Source organism: Wallemia mellicola (assembly GCF_000263375.1).
Source record: "Wallemia mellicola CBS 633.66 unplaced genomic scaffold WALSEscaffold_18, whole genome shotgun sequence".
Classification (NCBI taxonomy): Eukaryota; Fungi; Basidiomycota; class Wallemiomycetes; order Wallemiales; family Wallemiaceae; genus Wallemia; species Wallemia mellicola.
Window position 1 is genome coordinate 176,492 of NW_006531975.1, and position 20,754 is coordinate 197,245.

The window sequence follows — 20,754 nt, forward strand, 5'->3', positions numbered from 1 at the left end:
TTAACAGCAGTTGCTATTAAAGAGAAACATAAAAATGGTCAATCAAAAGATCGAAGCTGTCAAAACCGAAGTGAACGATGTGATAGTCATAGGAGCAGGACCACATAGTTTGGCAATCTGCAGTAGAATGCTTGAGAAGAACCCTAGTGCAATTTACACAGATCTCGAGCATGCTCGCCTGAGCTGGCTTAACAAGTACAAGAGATTAAATTACAAACCGAAAGGCTTCAAGAGAAAGCTCGTAAACAATCCTAATGATATGGATGGTCTCTCCGTGCGAGTGTTCGACAAACACGTCAATCAAGGCTGGATGCCACATTGGTATTGCATGTTTGAAAATTTGGAGATACGTTCACTGCGTTCGCCAATGTTCTTTCACAGTTCTCCAAGGGATGTAGACGCATTGTTAGCATACGCATATAGCAATGGCAGACAGAATGAGCTCCAGGATATTCCAGGTGTGGTCGGGAAAGAACTCTCGAAACATGCCAAAAAGCGCCTTGTGAAAACAGGAAAAAGACCAAGTTATGAGGATCCGGTCAATGAAAGGTATGTGTTTATTAAATTTTGCTTGCATCTTGCCAACCACTCTATACAGAAATCGCCAAGATTTTCGTACACCAGGCTCCAAATGTTTCTTTGATTTCTGCCGTGAAGATATACAACAATATTATGGCATAGATAGTCTTGTTCAACAAGCTGACATTGTTAACCTCGAGTACGACTACTTTGATGAGAACATCCCCGACAAAATTTTCAGACTTACTGGTAAAGATGGCCGTCAGACTCTCAGCAAAACTGTAGTGATGGCCATCGGGAACAATACAATAGTTAATCTGCCATCATATCTCGCCGACAAGGTCAAGCCAACGACTGAACATGGTGTTGAAGGCGATGGATGGTGTCACACTTCTTCATTCGCCAGACCTGGCTACGATTTTCCCAACAAGCATTTACGTGCTAAAAGTGACGCACGCCTATTAGTCGTAGGAGGAGGGTGAGTTATGTTTCTAAGATACATCCTTTTTCTGACAACTTCAGTCTAACATCTGCCCAAATTATCGACAAAGCGTACAGAAATGGTATAACTAATATCACATTAATTTGCAGATCACACCTTAAAATGAAACCATTCGATTTCGACACTGAATGGGTGGATAAATTCCAAAATCTTTCCAAAATGATCTTCTGGCGTGAAGATTGCAGACAAATGCGTCACTCTATGATAAGTAAAGCACGCAATGGCGGTAGCGTTAATGCACCATACTACAAGCTCCTCAAAGATCTTGAGAACAAGGGCGTTCTGAAAATCTTAACTTGCACTGAAATAACCGAGGCGAAATACAATGATAGTAGATGGGATGTGAAGGCTACTACTAAAACAGCTATGAGGAGTAGACGCACTAGCAAAGATTCCTCATTTGGTGATATGAAGATGGAAAACCATCAACTCATGTTTGATTATATTGTCAGCGCAACCGGATCAAAAATAGATATCAATGAAGTCGACTTTTTAAAGAAATTCATGAAAGAGAACCCTATTGAAACGACAAACGGACTACCTCACATAACTGAAGACCTCCAGTGGACGTCTGACATACCCCTCTTCGTTATGGGTGGTTTTGCAAGCTTAGAATTAGGGCCATCGTCTTTCAACCTTGGTGGAAGCCGAGATGGTGCGGAAAGGATAGCCAATCGTATGAACGAGATACTAGTGAAACACAACAAAGAATACGAAATACGTCAATCTAAACATAGCGAATACAATGACGATGACCTTCGTTATAAATGGATGGAACGTCTGGCATTAAACAATGGCGGATACTTCGACCTCCTTACAGAAAGTGACGAATAAAATCTCCTCTATCCCTTATTTCATCATGCTATTTTATTACGCTTTATGTATAAAAAATTTCATTCATCTTACAAATAATTGTATGTTTTTGATTTTTAAAAAGACGTAAAAAAGAAATTGTCATAAAGGTTTGTTAAATTCATTCTGGTTTATACCCCTACCTAACGCTGCTGTTGGGAATGCTGCCTTTGGTATCTTGGATCATAGTATGCGTTATTAGAATTAGAAAAACTTCTCACCAGGTTGTTAGGTGGTGCGGCCGCAGCCGGAGGTGGTATCATGTAAGCGGAGTTTGGTGATTGGAAGTTCTTTGAAGGTGTTGGTGGTTGTGATTGATATGCATTCATAGTTGATTGAGGTGGTACTAACGGCACGTAGAGAGTACCCATTCCATCATTGCTACCATATGCATCTATTGGCGTGCCAGCATTGTAGTTATATTGTTGCCTTTGCAAATTAGTATTTGGATCTATAACAACGTTGAGGTTTGAAGATGCTGGCGGCGGAGGTGCTGCTTGTTGTGGGATATACCCTCTAGCTTGGTTCATATATGACTGTGATGCGGCTCGTTCAGCTTGTTCTTGCAAAAACTCCAACTGTGGGTATTGCTGCCAGCTGTTACGCTTTTGATGTCCACCGCCGCTCATCATTGCGCTTCCACCACTTGTATTACGTCTTTCCCATTCCCTCATTGCTTCATCCCTGTTTATGATTGGAGTCATAGAACTGCCACGCCCTAAATTCTCATGTGAAGACATTGCTGCAATCTTTGCCAATTGCGGAGGTATTATATCCATTCCTGAATTACCCCATTGTTTAGTCTGAGGCGGTGGCGGTGGTGGTGGCATAGTAGTTTGGTAGTTGACTAGAAGTAGTTAGTAACATTATTTGATCATGTTATTAAAACCCACCTGGATAGACGTTCTGTTTTTGGTATCTTGGTGACGAATAGGCAGCTGCACCGCCCGGCAATGGCGGTTGTGCTTTGTTAGTGGCAGGTGGTGGTGGTGGCGGGAAAGGATTTCTGTAGGCATTCGCAGCTGCAATCTGAGCAGAAGCTTGTTGACCAAGATAGTTACTCTGTTGAGCCAATTGTTGATTATATGCTTGTGCATTCTGGTATGGACGTGAAGGGGATTTTGATGAGGCTTGTAATCCACCATACGGCCTGACTTGGTCTGTAGGTGTTGGTGGCACACTCGCAGGTGCAACAGCAGGCGGTGCAGTTGGAGTACCTGTCGCGAAATGTTGTATTTGTGATGATGATGGTGACATAGGATTGTTCGAACTTGCATGCAATGTTGAACCTGATGGTGATCCTGATTTGTTTCCTGATGGAAGATTTGGTGGAGTCCAGCTACCTGTAAATTGTTCACCTGTGATGAACGGATGTAATCTTGCTTGCTGAGGTGACCAGCGCTGGGAAACGTTAGTAAGTATACGTAGTTTTCGACATCATAACTCACCTCTATTGGATTCATGTTTAACAAACCCTGTACGAAGTGAATAAAGCTCAATCTATTAGCTTGTTCTTTCTTTAAGTCACTTTCTGATTTAGCCTTTGATGAGCTAACTGGGTATTGTTTGATAATCTCAGGTAAAGTTGAAGCAGAGAAATACTTTTTAGACGGTTGCTCTTGTGTGTTATGCTCTTGTGAATATTTTTCTAATGATTTCAATCTAAATTGACTTTTTCCGAATTCATCGAGATAAGTTTCAAAAAATTCATGCGACTGTTTTCCTGACTGCAACATAAACGACGGAGGTAACCCAAGCATATCAACAATACGAGTTATTTGGTTGTATTCTGAGGTACCTGGAAACAAGGGTAAACCCAAAAATAACTCGACAGCTATACAACCTAATGACCACATATCGATGGCTGAAGAGTAAGGCATACCTAACAAAACTTCAGGCGACCGATAAAAGCGGGACTGGATGTAAGTATAGACTGTTTGCCTCTCATGGCAAGCTGAACCGAAATCAATGATCTTAATTTGAGGAGATTGAAGCGATTTGAGTAGGATATTTTCAGGTTTCAAATCACAGTGTATAAGCCTGGCTTGGTTGAGAATAACAAGTGCGTCTAGCAGTTGAGAAGTAAATACCTTTACCAAGCTGGTGCTGAGACCTCTGAAGCTATTCTGCTTGATAAGCTCGTATAAATTGCTAGAGAGTAATTCAAATACTAAGCAAAGATGCTTGCAGTGTATAAACTGATCCATTAGCCTCAAAATGTGATGATTATCCTGATTATCGAACTGATTATTGAGCAATTCCAATATAGTTACTTCCATCATAGACTGATTAAAATAAGCTGGTTTATTTTTGATAACTTTAATTGCGACTATCTCGCCCGTCGCAACATTCTGACATTTAGCAACTTGACCGAAAGTACCCTGACCGAGGATATCTATAATGAGATAATTGTTTGTGCCGCTACTGCCTCCCCCTAACCAGTCGTTTACGTATAAAATATAGTCGTTATCTTGGTTGTCATAACCCTGATTGTGTACGGGTTTCGATGGTTTAGTGAGCACTCTCCTAGGATTATTTGAAGGCTTATAAGAATACAAGTTATTGCATTTGTTATAGAGCTGACTAAGTTCGAGCGTCAATGATGTAGTTGGATTTGTGTAGGACGGGGGGAGAGATACGCCATCTGGGGGAGCCCTAGTAAAAGACTGCTGGCGCATATTAACATATGGGGAGAGATAAACACTCTCCGGTGATTTATTCATTTCTTTATTATGTTCTTCGAATTGACTCTAGTCACCGTAGCGGGTCTAATAAGTTTACTCAGCTACAGAATGTTTAATAACAAAAAAATTAATTTTAGTTTCAAAGGTAGCATTATCTCTATTAACTATAGCAGCTCTACAGAACGCCTGTCTAGTTTAGTCGCACAGCTCGCCAGCAGATTGACGCTTCGTGAAAATCAACTGAAGCTGATCTATAAAGGATTGGTTATAAGGGATTTCAATAGAACGCTCGATGACTTGAAGATTACAAGTAATGCGACTATTATGGTCTTGGTCACTCAGAAGCTCAACATCGACACCCAGCAGCAATTCATTGCAGATATAGAGAGCATTCTCAACACTCAAGTACTTCCACTAGAACCACAGCTCAAGGAATATGAAGTCACACCTACGGAACAGTCCAAACTCGTCTTACAGGAACTCCTTCTTCAGTCAATCCTCAAACTAGACTCCATGACTCTCCCTTCAGAATTTACAGACGCTAGAAACATCAGAAAGCACTCCATCAAGGCTACACAGTCATTTTTAGATAGACTAGACAGTGCCACAAGCAAAAATTAAATATATTTAGCATTACATCATCATGAATGGTTTCTCTTCTCATTTCCTTTGAGTACTTCACGTAACAACATTGTAGCATATGTACTGCTACCTAGATTGAACGCCATCGAAACTGCGGTGTGTTTTCTTTCACCCTCTACAGTCTCGAGATCTAATCCTAGGAGTTCTTCCTCTGCTGACTTCAACAACTGCTCATCGTCTGACGCATACTGGATGACAGACCACGTAACATCTTTAGGAAGATGTACGATTTTTCGATATCCACCCTCCATTGAGAATTCCTTCTGTGGTCTCCATAACTTCTGATAATCCAGGTGATCCATTTCAAGCATCTCCTTATACTTTTCACCGAGTTTACCAGTAGGGTACAAAACACCATGTCCTGGTAAAGGCATCAAGACATCATATATGCTGTATTTGTCTTCTTCACCTTCTTCTACTCTCTTGACATCTTCACCTGCAGAAACTACATCTCCTGCAACAACTTTGAGTCCGAATGTTCTCATTCTTTCACTGACAACAGAATTCCAGATGTATGATTGATATGCGTGTACGTACATAGTACGCAAATTACGAGGTATTCTGGACAATGCACCAAGGAAATCACGGTTTGATTTGTGGAGGTGTTCGATAATCGCTCTCTCAGCAACCATCTTCCTTGGTAACAACTTGAGTGCTTCCTTGCCATTCTTGTCGTCCAACCACGCCTTTCTTCCTTTCACGCAATCATCATCTTCATTAGGTCTAAGACGTAAAATGCTATCACATGCGCCTTCCCAGTCTGAGTTGAGGAGTAGCCATCCAATATAATGTGTAGGAATCACTGATGTACCGAATCTTTGCATACCTACGTGTTCCGTTAGATAGAACTAGCAAATGAGACAAAACTCACCAAAGTAATTGATGAATCCTCTTTCTGCAAGGACTTTCAATGATGCATTGATCGTATCTTCACCGTCACTTTCGACATCTCTCAAAATAATACCAAATCTGTTACCGTTGAGGTCTCCAAGTGCGAAATTTTCAGACTCGTAGGTTAAATTTCCAATTCTGCAGCCTCTTTCACCTCTCTCTTGGAGTGCCTCCTGGATGGTTCTTCTAACCTTTTTCTTTTCCTTTTGGTTTTCGGTACCTGCGTTATTAACTCTCTTCCAGACATCTTGTAATGTCATATTGCCCCTTTTAATACATAACCTCTGAGTGGTGATACCACGCTTGTCTTTAGTACCTGCTACGTTCATAAGCTTGTCTTTGACTTTTATCATTCTGGATAAGTGATTCACTGCATCTGACGAATCTCTGTTTGATTTTTGCAAAACAAAGTGAATATATGGCTTTTCTTTATCGTAAGGATGTTGCTCTCTACGTGGTCTACCACCTCTACACCACTTAATACTTATTTCTGATGATTGAGTTGAAGACGTTTCAAAACGACCACCTAAAACGGCTCTCAGCAGGTCATGAACTTCCTTTCTAGCTTCTTTGTCATCACCAAGTGGATTTGTCATAACTATTTCATCGGAAGGACCCTTCAAGGTGAGCTCCTTAATCTTTTCTGTTACGGTAGGACCAAGTTTCGGCGTGAGCCTTTCAGTAGCATCTTCTGGCCATGACTATAGATTATATAAGTGAATGGTTTGATATAAAAGCTTACGATTACCTTTACATCCAATTTCTCAGCCTCTAAACGTGCTTTTTCACGTGATTCGACGAGTTCATCCTCTGGGAGGCCAATATCAGTCAATCTGACGACGTTATCCTTCTTGTCAATCTCATTAACAAAGAAATCGGTGAAACGGTGCTTGATGATACCGGATACAGCTGAAACATTTTTGTCCATATATTCGAGTATACCAGCATCTGCTTCTTGAAGGAAAAGTGTCTTTTGTGGTACACCGTAATCATTTCTCAATATTTGTGTAGATGGTGGCAGATTTTGGTCTAATTTGTACTCCTCATAGATCTTCTCTACTTCAGTTTCTGGGAGCTGTGTGTGATCAACCCGTGGCTTCTTTTGTGACTGACTATCATCCAAGTTGCCGTCATTTTCTCTCTTCAAAATTTTGGACATCTTGGTTGTTGACGATCTAGCAGCAATCTTGATTAAGAACCTCGATGGCCAACCAGAGAGAGACAAAAGATTTCGGTTCGTTCGACAGTGAGTTTAGACTTCAATTTACAAGCTTTTCATTAAAAAATCCCTAGTCACCTCTCAATTTAGCTTCCCAGCTGAAGTGAGTAAATTGAGAAGACAATCATTTCGCTGACAAATTCTAGGAGAGGAAAGTACTCGAATACTGGCAAGATATAGACGCTTTCAAAACTCAACTTAAGCACTCAGAAGGCAACCCTACTTTCTCCTTCTACGATGGTCCTCCATTTGCTACCGGTTTGCCGCACTATGGACACTTGTTAGCTGGTACAGTAAAGGATATCGTCACTCGTCACGCTAGCTCGTCTGGCTTCCACGTTCCACGTAGATTCGGTTGGGACTGTCACGGTTTACCTGTCGAGCACGAAATCGACAAAAAGTTAGGTATCACCGGCAGAGAAGACGTCCTCAACATGGGTATAGATAAGTACAACGAGGAATGCAGAGCTATCGTTATGCGTTACTCTTCCGAATGGAGATCCACCGTAGAAAGAATGGGTAGATGGATTGATTTCGAAAATGATTACAAGACCTTAAATACATCATTCATGGAATCAGTTTGGTGGGCATTCGGTGAACTTTTTAAGAAGGACTTGGTATATAGAGGTTTGCGTGTCATGCCTTACTCTACCGCTTGTACCACACCACTCTCAAACTTCGAAGCTGGTCAAGCTTACAAAGATGTCTCAGATCCTGCAGTAGTTGTTTCATTCCCACTGCTAGACGATCCAAAGACTTCTTTCCTCGCATGGACTACCACGCCATGGACCTTGCCAAGCAACCTTGCACTTTGTGTTAACCCAACCCACACTTACCTTAAGATCCATGACGAAGAAAAGGATGCAAACTTCATTATCCATGAGAAACTTCTCACTACTCTCTACAAGGATCCAAAGAAGGCAAAGTTCACCAAACTTGATCAATTCAAGGGTGAACAAATGAAGGGATGGAAGTACGAGCCGTTATTCGACTACTTCGTTGAAGAATACAAAGACAAAGCTTTCAAGATTCTCACAGATGGCTACGTTTCTGCTGATGCTGGTACTGGTATTGTCCACCAAGCACCTGCATTTGGTGATGACGATCACCGTATCGCAATTGCCAATGGCATTATTACCCCTGATCAAATGCCTCCTTGCCCTGTGGATGATAGCGGAAAATACACTGAACGTGTTAGAGACTACGTCGGAGTTCACGTCAAGGAAGCCGACAAGGATATCCAAAAGCATCTCAAGGCTAAAGGTAGACTCATCGTCCAATCAACACTCAAGCACTCTTATCCATTCTGTTGGAGATCTGGTACACCCCTTATTTACAAGGCTATCCCAGTATGGTTCGTTAAGGTTTCGCAAATTACTGACGACCTCATCAAAAACAACGAAGAAACAAGATGGGTACCTGCCAACATCGGTGAAAACAGATTTGGTAATTGGTTACAAAATGCAAGGGACTGGAACGTTTCTAGAAACAGGTATTGGGGTACTCCAATGCCTTTATGGGTTTCTGACGACTACCAAGAAGTAAGTAATTATCTGATAATTCTGAAATGACTAACAATCCTAGGTTGTTGCTATCAGCTCTATTCAACAACTTGAGGAATTGTCAGGTGTCTCCAACATTACTGACATCCACAGGGATAAGATTGATCAAATCACTATCCCATCTAAGCAAGGCAAGGGTGTGCTTAGACGTGTAGATGAAGTCTTCGATTGTTGGTTCGAGAGTGGTTCTATGCCTTACGCCCAAGCTCACTATCCATTTGAAAACAAAGAGCAATTCGAGAAGTCCTTCCCTGCAGACTTCGTTTCAGAAGGTAAGTGATAGTCTTTTCAACAAAAAAACCTTTGCTAAAATTCCCAATAGGTCTCGATCAAACTCGTGGTTGGTTCTATACCTTGCTTGTTCTCGGTACCCACATTCTCGGAAAGGCACCATGGAAGAACCTTATTGTCACAGGTTTAGTTTTGGCTGCCGACGGAAAGAAGATGTCTAAGAGTTTGAAGAACTATCCAGATCCTAACCACATCATCGAGAAGTTCGGTGCAGATGCAGTTAGGTAAGCTGTTCTCAAAACTCACTGTGATATTTTACTAACGATTTTTTAGAATGTTCCTTGTCAACTCTCCAATTGTCAGAGGTGATAACCTTAGATTCAGAGAAGAGGGTGTCAAAGAAGTCGTCTCCAGAGTTTTACTTCCATGGCTCAACTCATTCCGTTTCTTCTTAGGTCAAGCTGCGCTCGCCAAGAAGGAGCAAGGTATTGATTTCAAGTACGACCCATCAGCACCACGTTCAGAGAATTTGATGGACAGATGGGTCTTGGCTAGATGTCAATCACTCATTAAACTCGTTAAAGAAGAAATGGGTGCTTATAGATTATACACTGTCATACCAAGATTGCTCTCACTCATTGATGAACTCACAAACTGGTACATTAGATTCAACAGAAGAAGACTGAAAGGTGAAAATGGAAAGGAAGACACTGTTGCTGCTTTGCGCACGCTCTTTGAAGCATTATTTACTTTGTGTCGTACAATGAGCTCATTCACACCATTCATCACTGAGAACTTGTACCAGGGTTTACGTCCATACTTACCTGAGACAATTCAAGGTGCTAAGGATATCAGATCAGTTCACTTCTTGCCATTCCCAGAAGTACGTGAGGATTACTTTGACACCGTCATCGAGAGACGTGTGTCAAGAATGCAAAACGTGATTGAATTGGGTAGAGTTGTCAGAGAAAAGAAGAGAATCGCTGTTAAGACGCCACTCAAAACCCTCATAGTGTTCCATCACGATAAGGGATATCTTGATGATGTTTGTCAATTGGATGGTTACATCAAGGAAGAACTTAATGTTAGAGAGTTAATTGTCACTAGCCATGAAGAATACGTTGGCATCAAGTATAAGGTTTCTGCTGATTGGCCAGTTCTCGGTAGAAAGCTTCGTAAAGATATGCCACGTGTAAAGAACAACCTTCCAAAGGTAACAAATGATGAAGCTAAAGCATACATCGCAACTGGAAAAATGACTATTGATGGTATTGATTTACAAGCCGGCGACCTTACAGTCTCTCACTATGTTGATTTACCAGCCTCAATGGAAGGCTTTGAAGCAGTTTCAGATCCAAACGTTACAATTGTATTGGATCACAGACTCCACCCTGAGCTTGAATCAGAAGGTTTGGCTAGAGAATTCATCAACAGAATCCAAAGATTGCGTAAGAAGGCTAACCTCATCCAAATCCAGGATGTCGACGTCGTCGTTAAATTTGAAAGTGAAGGTGAAGATGTTGCCACTCTTCAAGGTGCAATTGAGCAACACAAAGAAGCTATCATAAAGTCAACCAAGAGTAATCCACTCAGCAGCAAGGAAAACCCACAAGTTATTCTCTCTGATGATCAAGAGATCGGTGCTGTGAAGTTCAACTTGACTTTAGTAGGTGCTTAATTCGAATTCTAAAAACTTGTTATACATTTCTTATCGTTGTATATTGTTGGCGGTTTGCAGGTTAAGCTGTGTATAGGTAATTCTTCCTGATACCCTTATTTACTGAATTGGGACCGTATGACAAGACACATGCTAACCCCGCAAAAAGAGAAGAACCAATGACTTCATTTTTCATTGCTGTGGTCGGCAGATTCTTCCCCCTCATCCTTAATATATCCGAATGATCGTTACTGTGCCCTAAACAAATCTGCTTGTAGACATGGAAGTAACTCATTAAAGGATTGTAATTAATACATTTACTGAAGTGAATTCTGCTATGGATATTGGGAATTTATATAAGAATCTCCACATGCTATGCTAAGCCTCTGTTCACGCGAAAGGTACAGTTACAACTAAATTAACCCCGCATTTATTATGAAACTGACTTTAAAGGATTAATTACCAAAAAATATTGTAAGCCCGATGCTTCTCTCTTGTCAGTGTAGTCCTCTTGCGGAAATCCTAAATCACTTATGTATTGAGTTGTTCCTGACGACGAGGCTGTTCGGGTGGATCTTTTTAAACACTAAACCCCGCATAAGTTACCTATGACCATAATGATCCCCACAAACGACCTTGCATATATTAAAAAGCTATACACTAATTTACAGGTACGACGGAGTCTCCAGAGTATAAATATCTGCTTGTTTTTGTACTCCTTCTTCATACTAAACAACCACAATCGAATATGTTCAAGTCAATCATCGCTTTAGCTCTTCTCGCAACCGCTACTACTGTCTCTGCAGGAGGTATGCAAGTCTGCACTGGTAAAGGAGGCTGTATCGAAAAACAAATCACCAAGGATTGTTGCGCTGCTGTCGGCGACCAAAATGGTAGGTTATCCACTATCAACTTATAACAGTATTGACACACTGGAATAGCTTGGTTTGATGAATCAAACCAGTTAGTATAGCTTCAATTAAATTTATCAATTTCTAACGCTATAACAGCCAATGTACTCCATACTCTAGCGGTGGTATCAACACTGGTGGTATGGTCGACTGCTGTGCCAGCAGAGGTGCTGGAAGCCAGGAAGACCATGAGTTGACCTTAAAAACATGTTAAATCGACCCTTAAGATATGACAGACCAATGGGAAATTGGAATTTGTATATTGACAAATCTATAATTGATCAGCCAATTACATAAATCATGACTGAGATTGTGAGACATTGTGATTTTGAATATGAACTTGTACAATGTTAAATCGATAACCGAACGGCAAGAGTTGCAAAAATAGCTAGTGGTGAAATGTAATGATTACCTAGTGTTATTACGAAGCCACTTGTTACGTTGAAGATGGTTTGTTGTTAGGATGAACGAAGTGGAAATTACTGATACTGTTGAAACTTAAACCAACCAATAAACAAATAAAACAACACCAAGTGATATTTGTTCTACTATAATGTCAATGAAAGTGGTTAGACTCTACTCACCATCTGTTGTTACTTATTACTGATCAGGATACAAAAGAGACGTCATTGAATTTCCTTGATAGCAATAAGGAAACAACGCAAAAATATGTAAGTTTTAGATCTTCTAAGCTAATTTTGTTTGTCCAAATATCGAAGCAAATGTGGCTTGCTGAATATCTGCATACTACGACCAAGACAGACTCAATATCGCAAGATAACGTTTCAAGTGATATCGTTAGCTGATGGTTTTCAGTTCACACAGTAATTGTTACGCTCGTTCAGTAGTTTTACTTGATGTTTTTGTATGTAATCATCATTGGTCACCAAATAATAAACTTATTCTGCGTTGGATGAGCAAATCATGGTTGGCCTTGCACGCTTTTGAAATAAATTGCGTCAATCTTTATGCATTGAAATACCGATCACGTGATTCGGAGAGGACTATATCTCAATACTGATCACAACATTTGGGAGCGTATACTATTACCTAGCCCATACTCTCTGACTAGATTGGTTTACTTTTCTGGCTTCTTTAACAGTTATTGGGATATCTAGCGATATATAAAGATGCAATCCTAATAAATATAAATGACTGATTTATAGATGAATTAAAGTGACCAATACACTCTCGATGTGTAATTTGCCATCGTACCGAAGTGGAGATGTATATAATTATATATATTCAGATTAAATGGTCAACCAAGCAATAGTACATTATATCACACCGATAATTGGGCTCTTTTCTGCTACTCTCGATAAGGAAAATGTTTCCCCAATGTCATAATAGTGTGAACGAGAAATTTAAAGGTTATTACTGAGATATAATTTCCATATCAGAATCTATATCACTGGTGTATAAATTATTTGAATAGACTGCAGTCATTATATATAAATTATTACGATGTTTGAAGTTGATGTTAAAGTAATAGTACAAGAATATATTGAAAAAATGAGCTAACATATGCAGCGGCGAAAAAAGACATCAAGCGTTGTCTGTGGCACCGTAGGCAGGTGGCGGCTGATGTGGCTCTGTCGTGAGACCATCTATACTCTCATATTTTCCGCTTCCGAGGTATCTAAATCCTTTGTAACTGAGTGGTATTTGAGTGAACAGTCAAAAAGGATATATCACACCTACCCATATTTCTCCTCTGCAGCCATACGCTTGAATATCAGCCAGAATGCGTGGATGCTGTTGATTTATGAGTCGTGGGTGAGAGATAATAAGGAAGCTTACTGTCCAGGGAGATATCCAAGAAGAGATAAACCAACATTTATTAGCTGTTTACTTTTAGTTTTCTCTATTTGGGATAATTTATTCCACGCACCAAATCACAGGAGCAGCCAGATATGAAAGCGACAGCGGCTGGCGGGAAAAGTATAGTAACCTATAATATTATAAGATACTAATATTATAACATTATTTGTCACGTACAACCATAAGCAAGATGTCTGTGGACTTGACCATTTTGATGATGAGAGTGATGGAAATACAATGAATTGATGTACAAAATATAGAAATACATTTATTGGTTAACGATAGAATGTCCGTCGACTGGTATCCGTACTAACTTCTCTGTCGGACTGTCGCTGTCCTGTTCTGCTGTATCATCTGCACCGTTCTCTGGATTCTGTTCTGATTGTTGGTTCGTAATAGCTGTATGCACGCGTCAGAATTAGCAGACGCGTCGAAAGATCCCGCTCACATCCCATCAATCTAATTACGGAAAACAACTCCTCCCAAACGCCTAGAACTTTTCCAACAGCTTCACCACCCTCTGCTAGCGTGTGTGCTTCCTCAGCGAGACCTTCTACACGCTCTAAAAGTTGCGATGTAGCACCTTTCACTTGCTCAAGCCCATGCAATTCAAGCGCTTTAGCTGGAAGAATAGAAGAAATTGGTGGACCTGCTACAGAAGGTCTACTAACTGATGGGTGTATACTTGATCTTTTTTGCATTGAGTGTTGTGGAAGAAGAAGTCCTCTCCTTTCATTCTTACTATCAACTAATGCTTAGGCGGGTTTTTGTAGGCGCATCCAAACGACCTTTATCGAGATGTATAAGCAGTACTAGCTTATTAAAGCAGCAAACTAGCTACGTACCAAGGAATGCACCTGTCGCACCACTCAACCCACAACTCAAACCAACGAACAGCTATTATTACACAGGCAGACCACTTTTCGAATCCTCAATAGCTAATTTGGAAAATTTAAAGAGGGATTCTCAGAGGTCCATATCTCTCGCACTCGCTCTACCAACGAAGAAGCTTCATTTGTTACGCTCACAAAACGACACTGGTGTTATTTTCAAGTGGCTCAGTCAAGAAGCAGTAGAAAAAAAGTTAGAAACTCATTTGAAAGTATCTGAATATCGTCGCTTAGTCGATCTCCTTAATTCTATCACAAAGTTACTCCCAGCAGCAAGATCTGGCGGTTCACAAACTGCCCAAATTGTCAACGATATTGAAGTAGCTGTAAGAGAATTTGAACCTCCAGGTGGTAGAGAAGTTCAAGTAGGACAACGTAAACCAGTTGAAATCGATGAACTCGGTAGAAGTTACACTGTTGGTAGACGCAAAGAGAGCTCTGCTAGAGTGTGGTTAGTACCAACATCACCTGAAAAAGAGGTCCGTAATACCGAGATTCTCGTCAACAACTTACCAATTTACGAGTTTTTCCCTCGTATACACGATAGAGAATCTATAACTTTACCATTCAGAGTAACCGGTCAATTGGGAAATTTCAATGTATTTGGATTAGTTAGAGGCGGTGGTACCTCTGGACAAGCTGCCGCTCTCGCACATGGCATTGCTAAAGGATTGCTCGGTCAAATCGACCAACGGTTGGGTTTGGAATCTGATGACGACCGCAGCGTAAAGAGAACACTCAAGAAGGGTAAGTGAGACTTAATTATAAAGCAGTCTACTAAAACGCTCGCAGCTGGTGTTCTTCTCCGCGATCCTAGACAAGTTGAAAGAAAGAAGACTAACCTTGTCAAAGCCCGTAAGCAAAGAACCTGGGTCAAGAGGTAGATTTATAGAGGACGTTTTCAATATCTCATGCATTTCATTTCTACAGTAAAATATTAAAATTAATATGACCTTTAATGTGCCGTACTATCAATTGCTTGATATAATTATGTGCCATTTTACTCAAGTCCTGATTGGTATCTGTTCAATGACCTCAACCGGTGTGATCTCTTAAACATCCTAACCATCATGATGGCCTCTGAAATAGCAAGTAGAAATGCGCAGATTTTTTATATAGTAAAGGTATATTAGAAGAGAAAAAAAAAGTGCTGTCTCTCGTAATCTGATTCTGCTTATCAACGCAACGTATTAGTTGTCAGTGGTAGCTCGTTCAGATTGATTGATAAAGTATCCAGTTAGCTGTAATTCTTATTCAAATTACTAAAATTCATTTAAAGCCTTTTGCTTCAACTATACTGCAACACGAGACACTCCAATTTAGCAATCAATCAATCCTTGATATTCTGATGAGGTCATATAACGCTTTATTTCTAATATATATATATATATATATATATATATATACCTCTCTATCTATATATCCGTTTTACCTGCGTTATCATTATCTACAATGTACGACCGTTATCTCAAGGTGTACCTTGTTCGAGATAACAAACGGATTTCCGGCTTGGTCGATAACACAATATATTGCTTTCAGTAATTCAGACATTCTTCTCTACAGTATGAGTAATCAAGAAACCACCGGAAAGCTCAAATTGGAGGTGAACAATGTCAACTATAGCCAATTAGACGAACTTAGAACAGATGAGATAGATATAGCTCTAGATGCCTCCAACAATTTACAAGAATTGAACAAGCGTGTACTGTGGAAGACAGATTTACATATTCTGCCACTGATCACTCTGGCATATCTTTTTAATTACTTGTATTAATTTTTGATACAAAATTTGATTCTTTTACGTTGTTGGAAATGTGAGACAAATATAAGATCACGCAAAATTGAAGCAAGTCGTAAAATAGTGACTTAAATCAACATTTATGTATATTTAGTGGATTTGTTAAATGCTTCACCCTTCTACTGTATGTTTGTTTTAGTGCTCCCTGATTTTTTCTTTTTTACTGGGAATGTCAGCTGAGACCAGCACGTGTAAAATTTGCAAAACAGGCATCTGCGACAAGCATGCTTCTTATAAATCTATTAAAAGATTTATTGTTAATTGAATATTATGAATACATGCGCTTTATATTAGCTGCAAATATATACCAGTTAATCTCCGCAAAACCGCTAAGTACCAGTGGGTGGAGATAGATTGAAAGTAATCATGTCCAAACATAATAACGACGCCAAATCCATACCTAATTCAACGCCTTTGGTTGGTAAAACGTTGCGTTTTGCTAGGAAAACCAGCACCGCCACACAAAGTTCGAGGAAATTGTCTCCAATCATAAGAATTCTCAAAGTTTCGCAAGCGAAGGGAATAAGCTTAACGGTGTCAGAGTATATATCCTCACCGAAAGAGGCAGTGAACAACGGTATTATGTTCAGGCAAGTGCAATATTCAGACGATGAATAATTTAGATGTGACTATCTATAGTAATACTACACCCTCCAAAGCGATTCAGAGCTAAAACATGCTGTATAAGACTCATAGACTGGCCTCTCCTGGTGAATGAATATGGTGGCTAAGAGTAACATTTGTACCACTACCTGCTCTTGAATTCTCATGAAGACCGCGTTTTATAACATACGCAACACACTTTAGTTTTCAAAGGAGCTAATAGAAACAAGTACTAATTTCCTAACATTCTTTTTTTTCTTGAAACCAAGAATAATATTTAGGGATCTGTTCACCATACAGATTTATGAATTGTCGTTGGTAACTATGACATCTGCGGTGGACAAATCATCTACATGTAAAGAGAATCAACAAATTCGGTACTACAATACAATATACTGATCAGATTTTATGATATCAGCTTCGTACTCGGAACGTCATATCATATGTGTTCGTCTTACATTTGATAAATAATATTACCTTAAGACTCAGGCAGACCTTTATTTAGTAAGCATTTTGTATAGCCAGGAATAAGGCATAGTTTTCAAGGTTGAACTGTAACATGGTATTTATGAGTTGGACATTAACAATGAACATCTCGGCAGGAGAAAAACTAGCAAATATACTAGAAAGTCATGGATTGAGGAAAGTGAATATACCTGGTGATGGACATTGCCTTTTTAAGTAAGTCTAAGATTTAACATACGACTGAAACTATAATAATCCACAGATCTCTGAGCCATCAACTGTACAACAGCCAATTCGAGCATGATATTGTCAGGGAGAGAGTAAAGATAGTTTAAATTTAGAGTTAGCTGAAATTCCATATAGATCTTAAGATGGTTATCTCTCAACAGTGAAGTAGAAGAAGTGCGTATACTAGTAGATAGTCAGAACTACATTTCAGTTGATGACCATGTCCACCAACTGAGTTTAGATAGTAAGTTAATCTCTCATATTCACGAAGATATCGCTCATATACTGTAGGGTCTATCTGGGGTGACCATCTTGATGTCAAGGGTTGCGCGTCTGCTTATGACTGCAATATTAATGTTTTCACTCCTTATGGGAAAGAAATCGTTTCACCGCTTAATTGTCCAACAAACAACGATCTGAACATCGTATTTGATGGCCGTAGTCATTTTGATTCAACCACAAAGTACGAAGGAGCGACAAATATGGTACGTAATCTAGAAAAGATAGTTGATTGGCTACAAATACAATAACTCAAATTGACTTGATTCATAAGTTAAACACTAGTGAAGCTACAGATGAAATTCCACATTACCTCCATTTAAATAAAGACAACTTCTTGTCTCTTACAAATCAACGAGACTTCCTCTTAAATCATATCCAAGATGCGAGAACCGTGAGCATAGATACTGAAATTTCTTTTGATCATAACAATGATATTTCTTAGAAACTATCAAGTTCAAGGAATAACAACGAGGTATTATCAGAAAAATTATTGGACTCTTTGAATGGGAGCTACCATCAGCTGAAATTAGTCTATGATAATCTTTTAGACATCGTTCCATTACCTAATGATATAACCACGACTCAAGCATCTCTGGAATATTCTGCCCTAGTTGTTCAATCCGAGCAATTACCTCTCGATACACATAGCTGTCATAACCAAAGCCAGGTCGTCGAACAAGGTCAACCTGGCTCTTTACATGAAAGAACGGGATCGGGAGTACCCTTCACTCCGGAAGGTCCAAGGCAGAACCTTGTTTCTTATGTATCATTATCAGAACTTTCTGCATTACAGGCTATCAAAGTTATTTCAAAATATAATTCGACCTTCGCTGCTAAACTTAACAAAGAAGAAGTTAGAAAGCTCTCACTTTACAAGGAACGCGGTAAAAGCCTCGTCAGAAGTTGGCAGTCTCTCGTACAACGCATTTCTGTCGAAAGTAAAAATAAAAATAGCTGCATATTTGCTACCACCACTAATTTAGGTGCTTCAAGTAATCCAACATCTATTTCAATCGATGTTACAAAGGTTAGATCTCCAGAAAATACTATAATCAGAGAAAGGTATTCTGAAGAGCTGGAAGACCAGGAGGAAGTATCCATTATGTTGCAAGATTCTGCCGTTTCCAGCGCTCCTAATAGCTTGCCTATGCTAGAAGCATCTCCCTGTAGCGGATCCGAAGCAGCTGGCCCTATGGAAACGGAAGAAACGTCTTCATCACCTCAAAGTTTGATGAATAGTTTGTCTACTTGTTCGTCAATAGATGTACTTGAAGCTCAACCAGTAATACAAACAAGAAGAAGCGAACGGGTTAAGTTACTACCAAAGAGGAAATACACAGATTGGTACTACATCGAAGGGGATGAAGTTTACGATAGGACTAGAGGTAGATCATCGAGGCGTACACTCTAGACCTTAAATGCACAGCTTATTACCAATGCATACACATCCTAGGTGTTAGTTATTATGTGACTATATAATTACACTCCTGACTACACTTAGCGACTCCTAACTAGATGTGGTATACCCAAAGCACATAGTTAGTTTCACGCTTGACGAGAACAACACAATCTCAGTTGAAGTAATTGCTCTCATATCTATAGGGTTTCTGGAAAACTCCTTATTATTAACTTCTGATAGGAAAAAAGCAGATTCTGAAAGTTCAAATCCCATTGTCTCATTTTATTAAGATGCTGAAAGCATTATAACCATATATTTTCAAAATCATCATTCAATTATCGAATAAATTGTGTTTATTCTTATTAATAAAAAAGTACTGTATAAAATGAATTTTTCGGCTACCCTCGAAAGTATTAAATTTAGCTTTGTGAATATGCAGACTATTGAGAGCTTAATTGAAAATAGAATAAATAGTATGATAGGTCTCTTGATCGTATTTTGGACTAATTGTGCTTGCAAGCAGATAGGACCGGCCTAAAAAACTGTTATCTGCTCTATTAAACGTACAATTTTCAAAAAAAAAAGGTTTTATATATGTTATCCGTTAGTTCGTATTGGCTTAATCGTTTCATCTGAGACAATTGCACAATGTGAGCACAGCAAGTACTTGTCAAACATTCCCTAATACACACAAAATAGTGGCGGTTATATTTCAAAATTTTACGAAATTTGATTACTAGTTATAGAGAAAGACGTTATGCAAATCAATTGTAACTACTAGAATTAGTTTGAACTTCTTTTTGAAGAAAAAATTTTCAATAGTAGAAAATCGGCATGAAAGCCAATTCGATGGAGATTGAGAAGCACTTCAGAATAATATTACAGTAAATCCGGTTCTTCCTTAGTTTCCAGAAAGTTTTGTTCTATCGGCTCTAGTTTTCAACGACAGTTGTATAACGATAATGCTCACATTGTTACCTATTGTTGCACAAGACACGGACGTTTCGGCGCAGGTGACAATACCCGCAAAAAATTAAGTACATATCCAAAATAGAGGAACTTCAGACATGTCCAAAACAACCTCTTTCAAGTCGTAAAGGCACCAGCGAGTGAATGATCGATTGAATTATGTGAGATGCGGACCATTTAGCAAAAGAAGTCATCGTTATTCATTGTTACAACCGCCAAGAATGGTCAACCCGACTTATTGATGGAAGCCAATCAAATGTCCATCATTTACCCCAACACGCTAGCGATATATCTTCTTAAGGTTTCAACTGTTTCGAATAATACTTCAGCAACGCACGAAAGACATAAGTCTAAGAGACTTAAAGAACAATGAGGACATATATAATATGGTCTAACGGATGTATGCGGAAGGTTATCGATCTAGTTGTGGAAGGTAATTTAGATTTTAGTTATGGATCAGCTTAGTATCTGTCTTGCTGTCGGTGCTTCAAGTCTACTGCTTTCATGGATTATATATATATATATATATATATACATATCCATTATTGATGGATGCGAAACAGCATCAAGCTTACTTATATGCCGTCGATCATAATACAATATCATAAAAACATTGAAGCAGATGTTAG

General features: G+C 39.4%; 10 protein-coding genes across 10 annotated transcripts; 6 read left to right on the forward strand and 4 right to left on the reverse strand.

The window, feature by feature from the left end:
* Nucleotides 1–34: 34 nt before the first annotated feature.
* Nucleotides 35–1,855, forward strand: WALSEDRAFT_69940 (hypothetical protein; the record flags this gene model as incomplete). Its single annotated transcript, XM_006959584.1, has 3 exons — nt 35–549; nt 599–997; nt 1,042–1,855. 3 exons carry the CDS (start codon nt 35–37, stop codon nt 1,853–1,855), a joined length of 1,728 nt encoding a protein of 575 aa, XP_006959646.1.
* A 900-nt stretch (nt 1,856–2,755) lies between these two features.
* Nucleotides 2,756–4,596, reverse strand: WALSEDRAFT_20663 (kinase-like protein; the record flags this gene model as incomplete). The annotated part of the gene is made up of 2 exons (XM_006959585.1): nt 2,756–3,274; nt 3,322–4,596. 2 exons carry the CDS (start codon nt 4,594–4,596, stop codon nt 2,756–2,758), a joined length of 1,794 nt encoding a protein of 597 aa, XP_006959647.1.
* A 52-nt stretch (nt 4,597–4,648) lies between these two features.
* WALSEDRAFT_69942 (hypothetical protein) lies at nt 4,649–7,224 on the forward strand. Its single transcript, XM_006959586.1, has 3 exons — nt 4,649–5,025; nt 5,087–6,793; nt 6,840–7,224. Exons 1-2 carry the CDS (start codon nt 4,666–4,668, stop codon nt 5,144–5,146), a joined length of 420 nt encoding a protein of 139 aa, XP_006959648.1. The 5' UTR covers nt 4,649–4,665; the 3' UTR covers nt 5,147–6,793; nt 6,840–7,224.
* On the reverse strand, nt 4,649–7,243 carry WALSEDRAFT_40107 (tRNA pseudouridine synthase D). Its single transcript, XM_006959587.1, has 3 exons — nt 6,839–7,243; nt 6,071–6,791; nt 4,649–6,025 (listed from the first exon to the last, which is right to left on the reverse strand). The coding sequence occupies exons 1-3, from the start codon at nt 7,016–7,018 to the stop codon at nt 5,199–5,201; spliced, it is 1,728 nt and encodes a 575-aa protein (XP_006959649.1). The 5' UTR covers nt 7,019–7,243; the 3' UTR covers nt 4,649–5,198.
* Nucleotides 7,244–7,258: 15 nt separating this feature from the next.
* WALSEDRAFT_55154 (hypothetical protein) lies at nt 7,259–12,083 on the forward strand. The gene is made up of 6 exons (XM_006959588.1): nt 7,259–7,336; nt 7,384–7,412; nt 7,456–8,850; nt 8,894–9,143; nt 9,194–9,386; nt 9,436–12,083. Exons 1-6 carry the CDS (start codon nt 7,294–7,296, stop codon nt 10,778–10,780), a joined length of 3,255 nt encoding a protein of 1,084 aa, XP_006959650.1. The 5' UTR covers nt 7,259–7,293; the 3' UTR covers nt 10,781–12,083.
* Nucleotides 10,573–12,066, forward strand: WALSEDRAFT_33429 (hypothetical protein). The gene is made up of 2 exons (XM_006959589.1): nt 10,573–10,661; nt 10,713–12,066. Exon 2 carries the CDS (start codon nt 11,508–11,510, stop codon nt 11,676–11,678), a length of 171 nt encoding a protein of 56 aa, XP_006959651.1. The 5' UTR covers nt 10,573–10,661; nt 10,713–11,507; the 3' UTR covers nt 11,679–12,066.
* Nucleotides 12,084–13,132: 1,049 nt separating the features above from the next.
* Nucleotides 13,133–13,703, reverse strand: WALSEDRAFT_47804 (UPF0057-domain-containing protein; the record flags this gene model as incomplete). The annotated part of the gene is made up of 5 exons (XM_006959590.1): nt 13,133–13,324; nt 13,372–13,425; nt 13,471–13,514; nt 13,562–13,621; nt 13,669–13,703. Coding segments are annotated over 5 exons (302 nt in total), but the record flags the coding sequence as incomplete, so codon positions are not given.
* A 30-nt stretch (nt 13,704–13,733) lies between these two features.
* On the reverse strand, nt 13,734–15,234 carry WALSEDRAFT_61034 (hypothetical protein). The gene is made up of 3 exons (XM_006959591.1): nt 15,173–15,234; nt 13,940–15,126; nt 13,734–13,890 (listed from the first exon to the last, which is right to left on the reverse strand). The coding sequence occupies exons 2-3, from the start codon at nt 14,190–14,192 to the stop codon at nt 13,760–13,762; spliced, it is 384 nt and encodes a 127-aa protein (XP_006959653.1). The 5' UTR covers nt 14,193–15,126; nt 15,173–15,234; the 3' UTR covers nt 13,734–13,759.
* On the forward strand, nt 14,243–15,265 carry WALSEDRAFT_20801 (ribosomal protein S5 domain 2-like protein; the record flags this gene model as incomplete). The annotated part of the gene is made up of 2 exons (XM_006959592.1): nt 14,243–15,128; nt 15,174–15,265. The coding sequence occupies 2 exons, from the start codon at nt 14,243–14,245 to the stop codon at nt 15,263–15,265; spliced, it is 978 nt and encodes a 325-aa protein (XP_006959654.1).
* Nucleotides 15,266–16,967: 1,702 nt separating this feature from the next.
* WALSEDRAFT_61035 (hypothetical protein) lies at nt 16,968–19,475 on the forward strand. The gene is made up of 7 exons (XM_006959593.1): nt 16,968–17,229; nt 17,276–17,463; nt 17,510–17,719; nt 17,767–17,960; nt 18,029–18,148; nt 18,200–19,212; nt 19,259–19,475. Exons 4-6 carry the CDS (start codon nt 17,958–17,960, stop codon nt 19,166–19,168), a joined length of 1,092 nt encoding a protein of 363 aa, XP_006959655.1. The 5' UTR covers nt 16,968–17,229; nt 17,276–17,463; nt 17,510–17,719; nt 17,767–17,957; the 3' UTR covers nt 19,169–19,212; nt 19,259–19,475.
* The last annotated feature ends 1,279 nt before the right edge of the window (nt 19,476–20,754 follow it).

What these genes read in the sequence shown, in the direction of transcription:
- WALSEDRAFT_55154 (XM_006959588.1), top strand. Translation starts at nt 7,294, where the DNA reads ATGGCCAACCAGAGAGAGACAAAAGATTTCGGTTCGTTCGACA. An exon ending in AATTTAGCTTCCCAGCTGAA is followed by an intron (nt 7,413 to 7,455) that starts GTGAGTAAATTG and finishes GACAAATTCTAG; the next exon opens with GAGAGGAAAGTACTCGAATA. An exon ending in TGCAGACTTCGTTTCAGAAG is followed by an intron (nt 9,144 to 9,193) that starts GTAAGTGATAGT and finishes AATTCCCAATAG; the next exon opens with GTCTCGATCAAACTCGTGGT.
- WALSEDRAFT_61035 (XM_006959593.1), top strand. An exon ending in ATATCCAAGATGCGAGAACC is followed by an intron (nt 18,149 to 18,199) that starts GTGAGCATAGAT and finishes GATATTTCTTAG; the next exon opens with AAACTATCAAGTTCAAGGAA.
- WALSEDRAFT_40107 (XM_006959587.1), bottom strand. Translation starts at nt 7,018, where the DNA reads ATGGACAAAAATGTTTCAGCTGTATCCGGTATCATCAAGCACCGTTTC. An exon ending in CTGAGAAATTGGATGTAAAG is followed by an intron (nt 6,792 to 6,838) that starts GTAATCGTAAGC and finishes TATAATCTATAG; the next exon opens with TCATGGCCAGAAGATGCTAC. An exon ending in AGGATTCATCAATTACTTTG is followed by an intron (nt 6,026 to 6,070) that starts GTGAGTTTTGTC and finishes CGGAACACGTAG; the next exon opens with GTATGCAAAGATTCGGTACA.
- WALSEDRAFT_33429 (XM_006959589.1), top strand. Translation starts at nt 11,508, where the DNA reads ATGTTCAAGTCAATCATCGCTTTAGCTCTTCTCGCAACCGCTACTACT.
- WALSEDRAFT_69942 (XM_006959586.1), top strand. Translation starts at nt 4,666, where the DNA reads ATGTTTAATAACAAAAAAATTAATTTTAGTTTCAAAGGTAGCATTATC. An exon ending in CTACGGAACAGTCCAAACTC is followed by an intron (nt 5,026 to 5,086) that starts GTCTTACAGGAA and finishes CTCTCCCTTCAG; the next exon opens with AATTTACAGACGCTAGAAAC.
- WALSEDRAFT_61034 (XM_006959591.1), bottom strand. Translation starts at nt 14,192, where the DNA reads ATGCAAAAAAGATCAAGTATACACCCATCAGTTAGTAGACCTTCTGTA. An exon ending in CGTAATTAGATTGATGGGAT is followed by an intron (nt 13,891 to 13,939) that starts GTGAGCGGGATC and finishes GCGTGCATACAG; the next exon opens with CTATTACGAACCAACAATCA.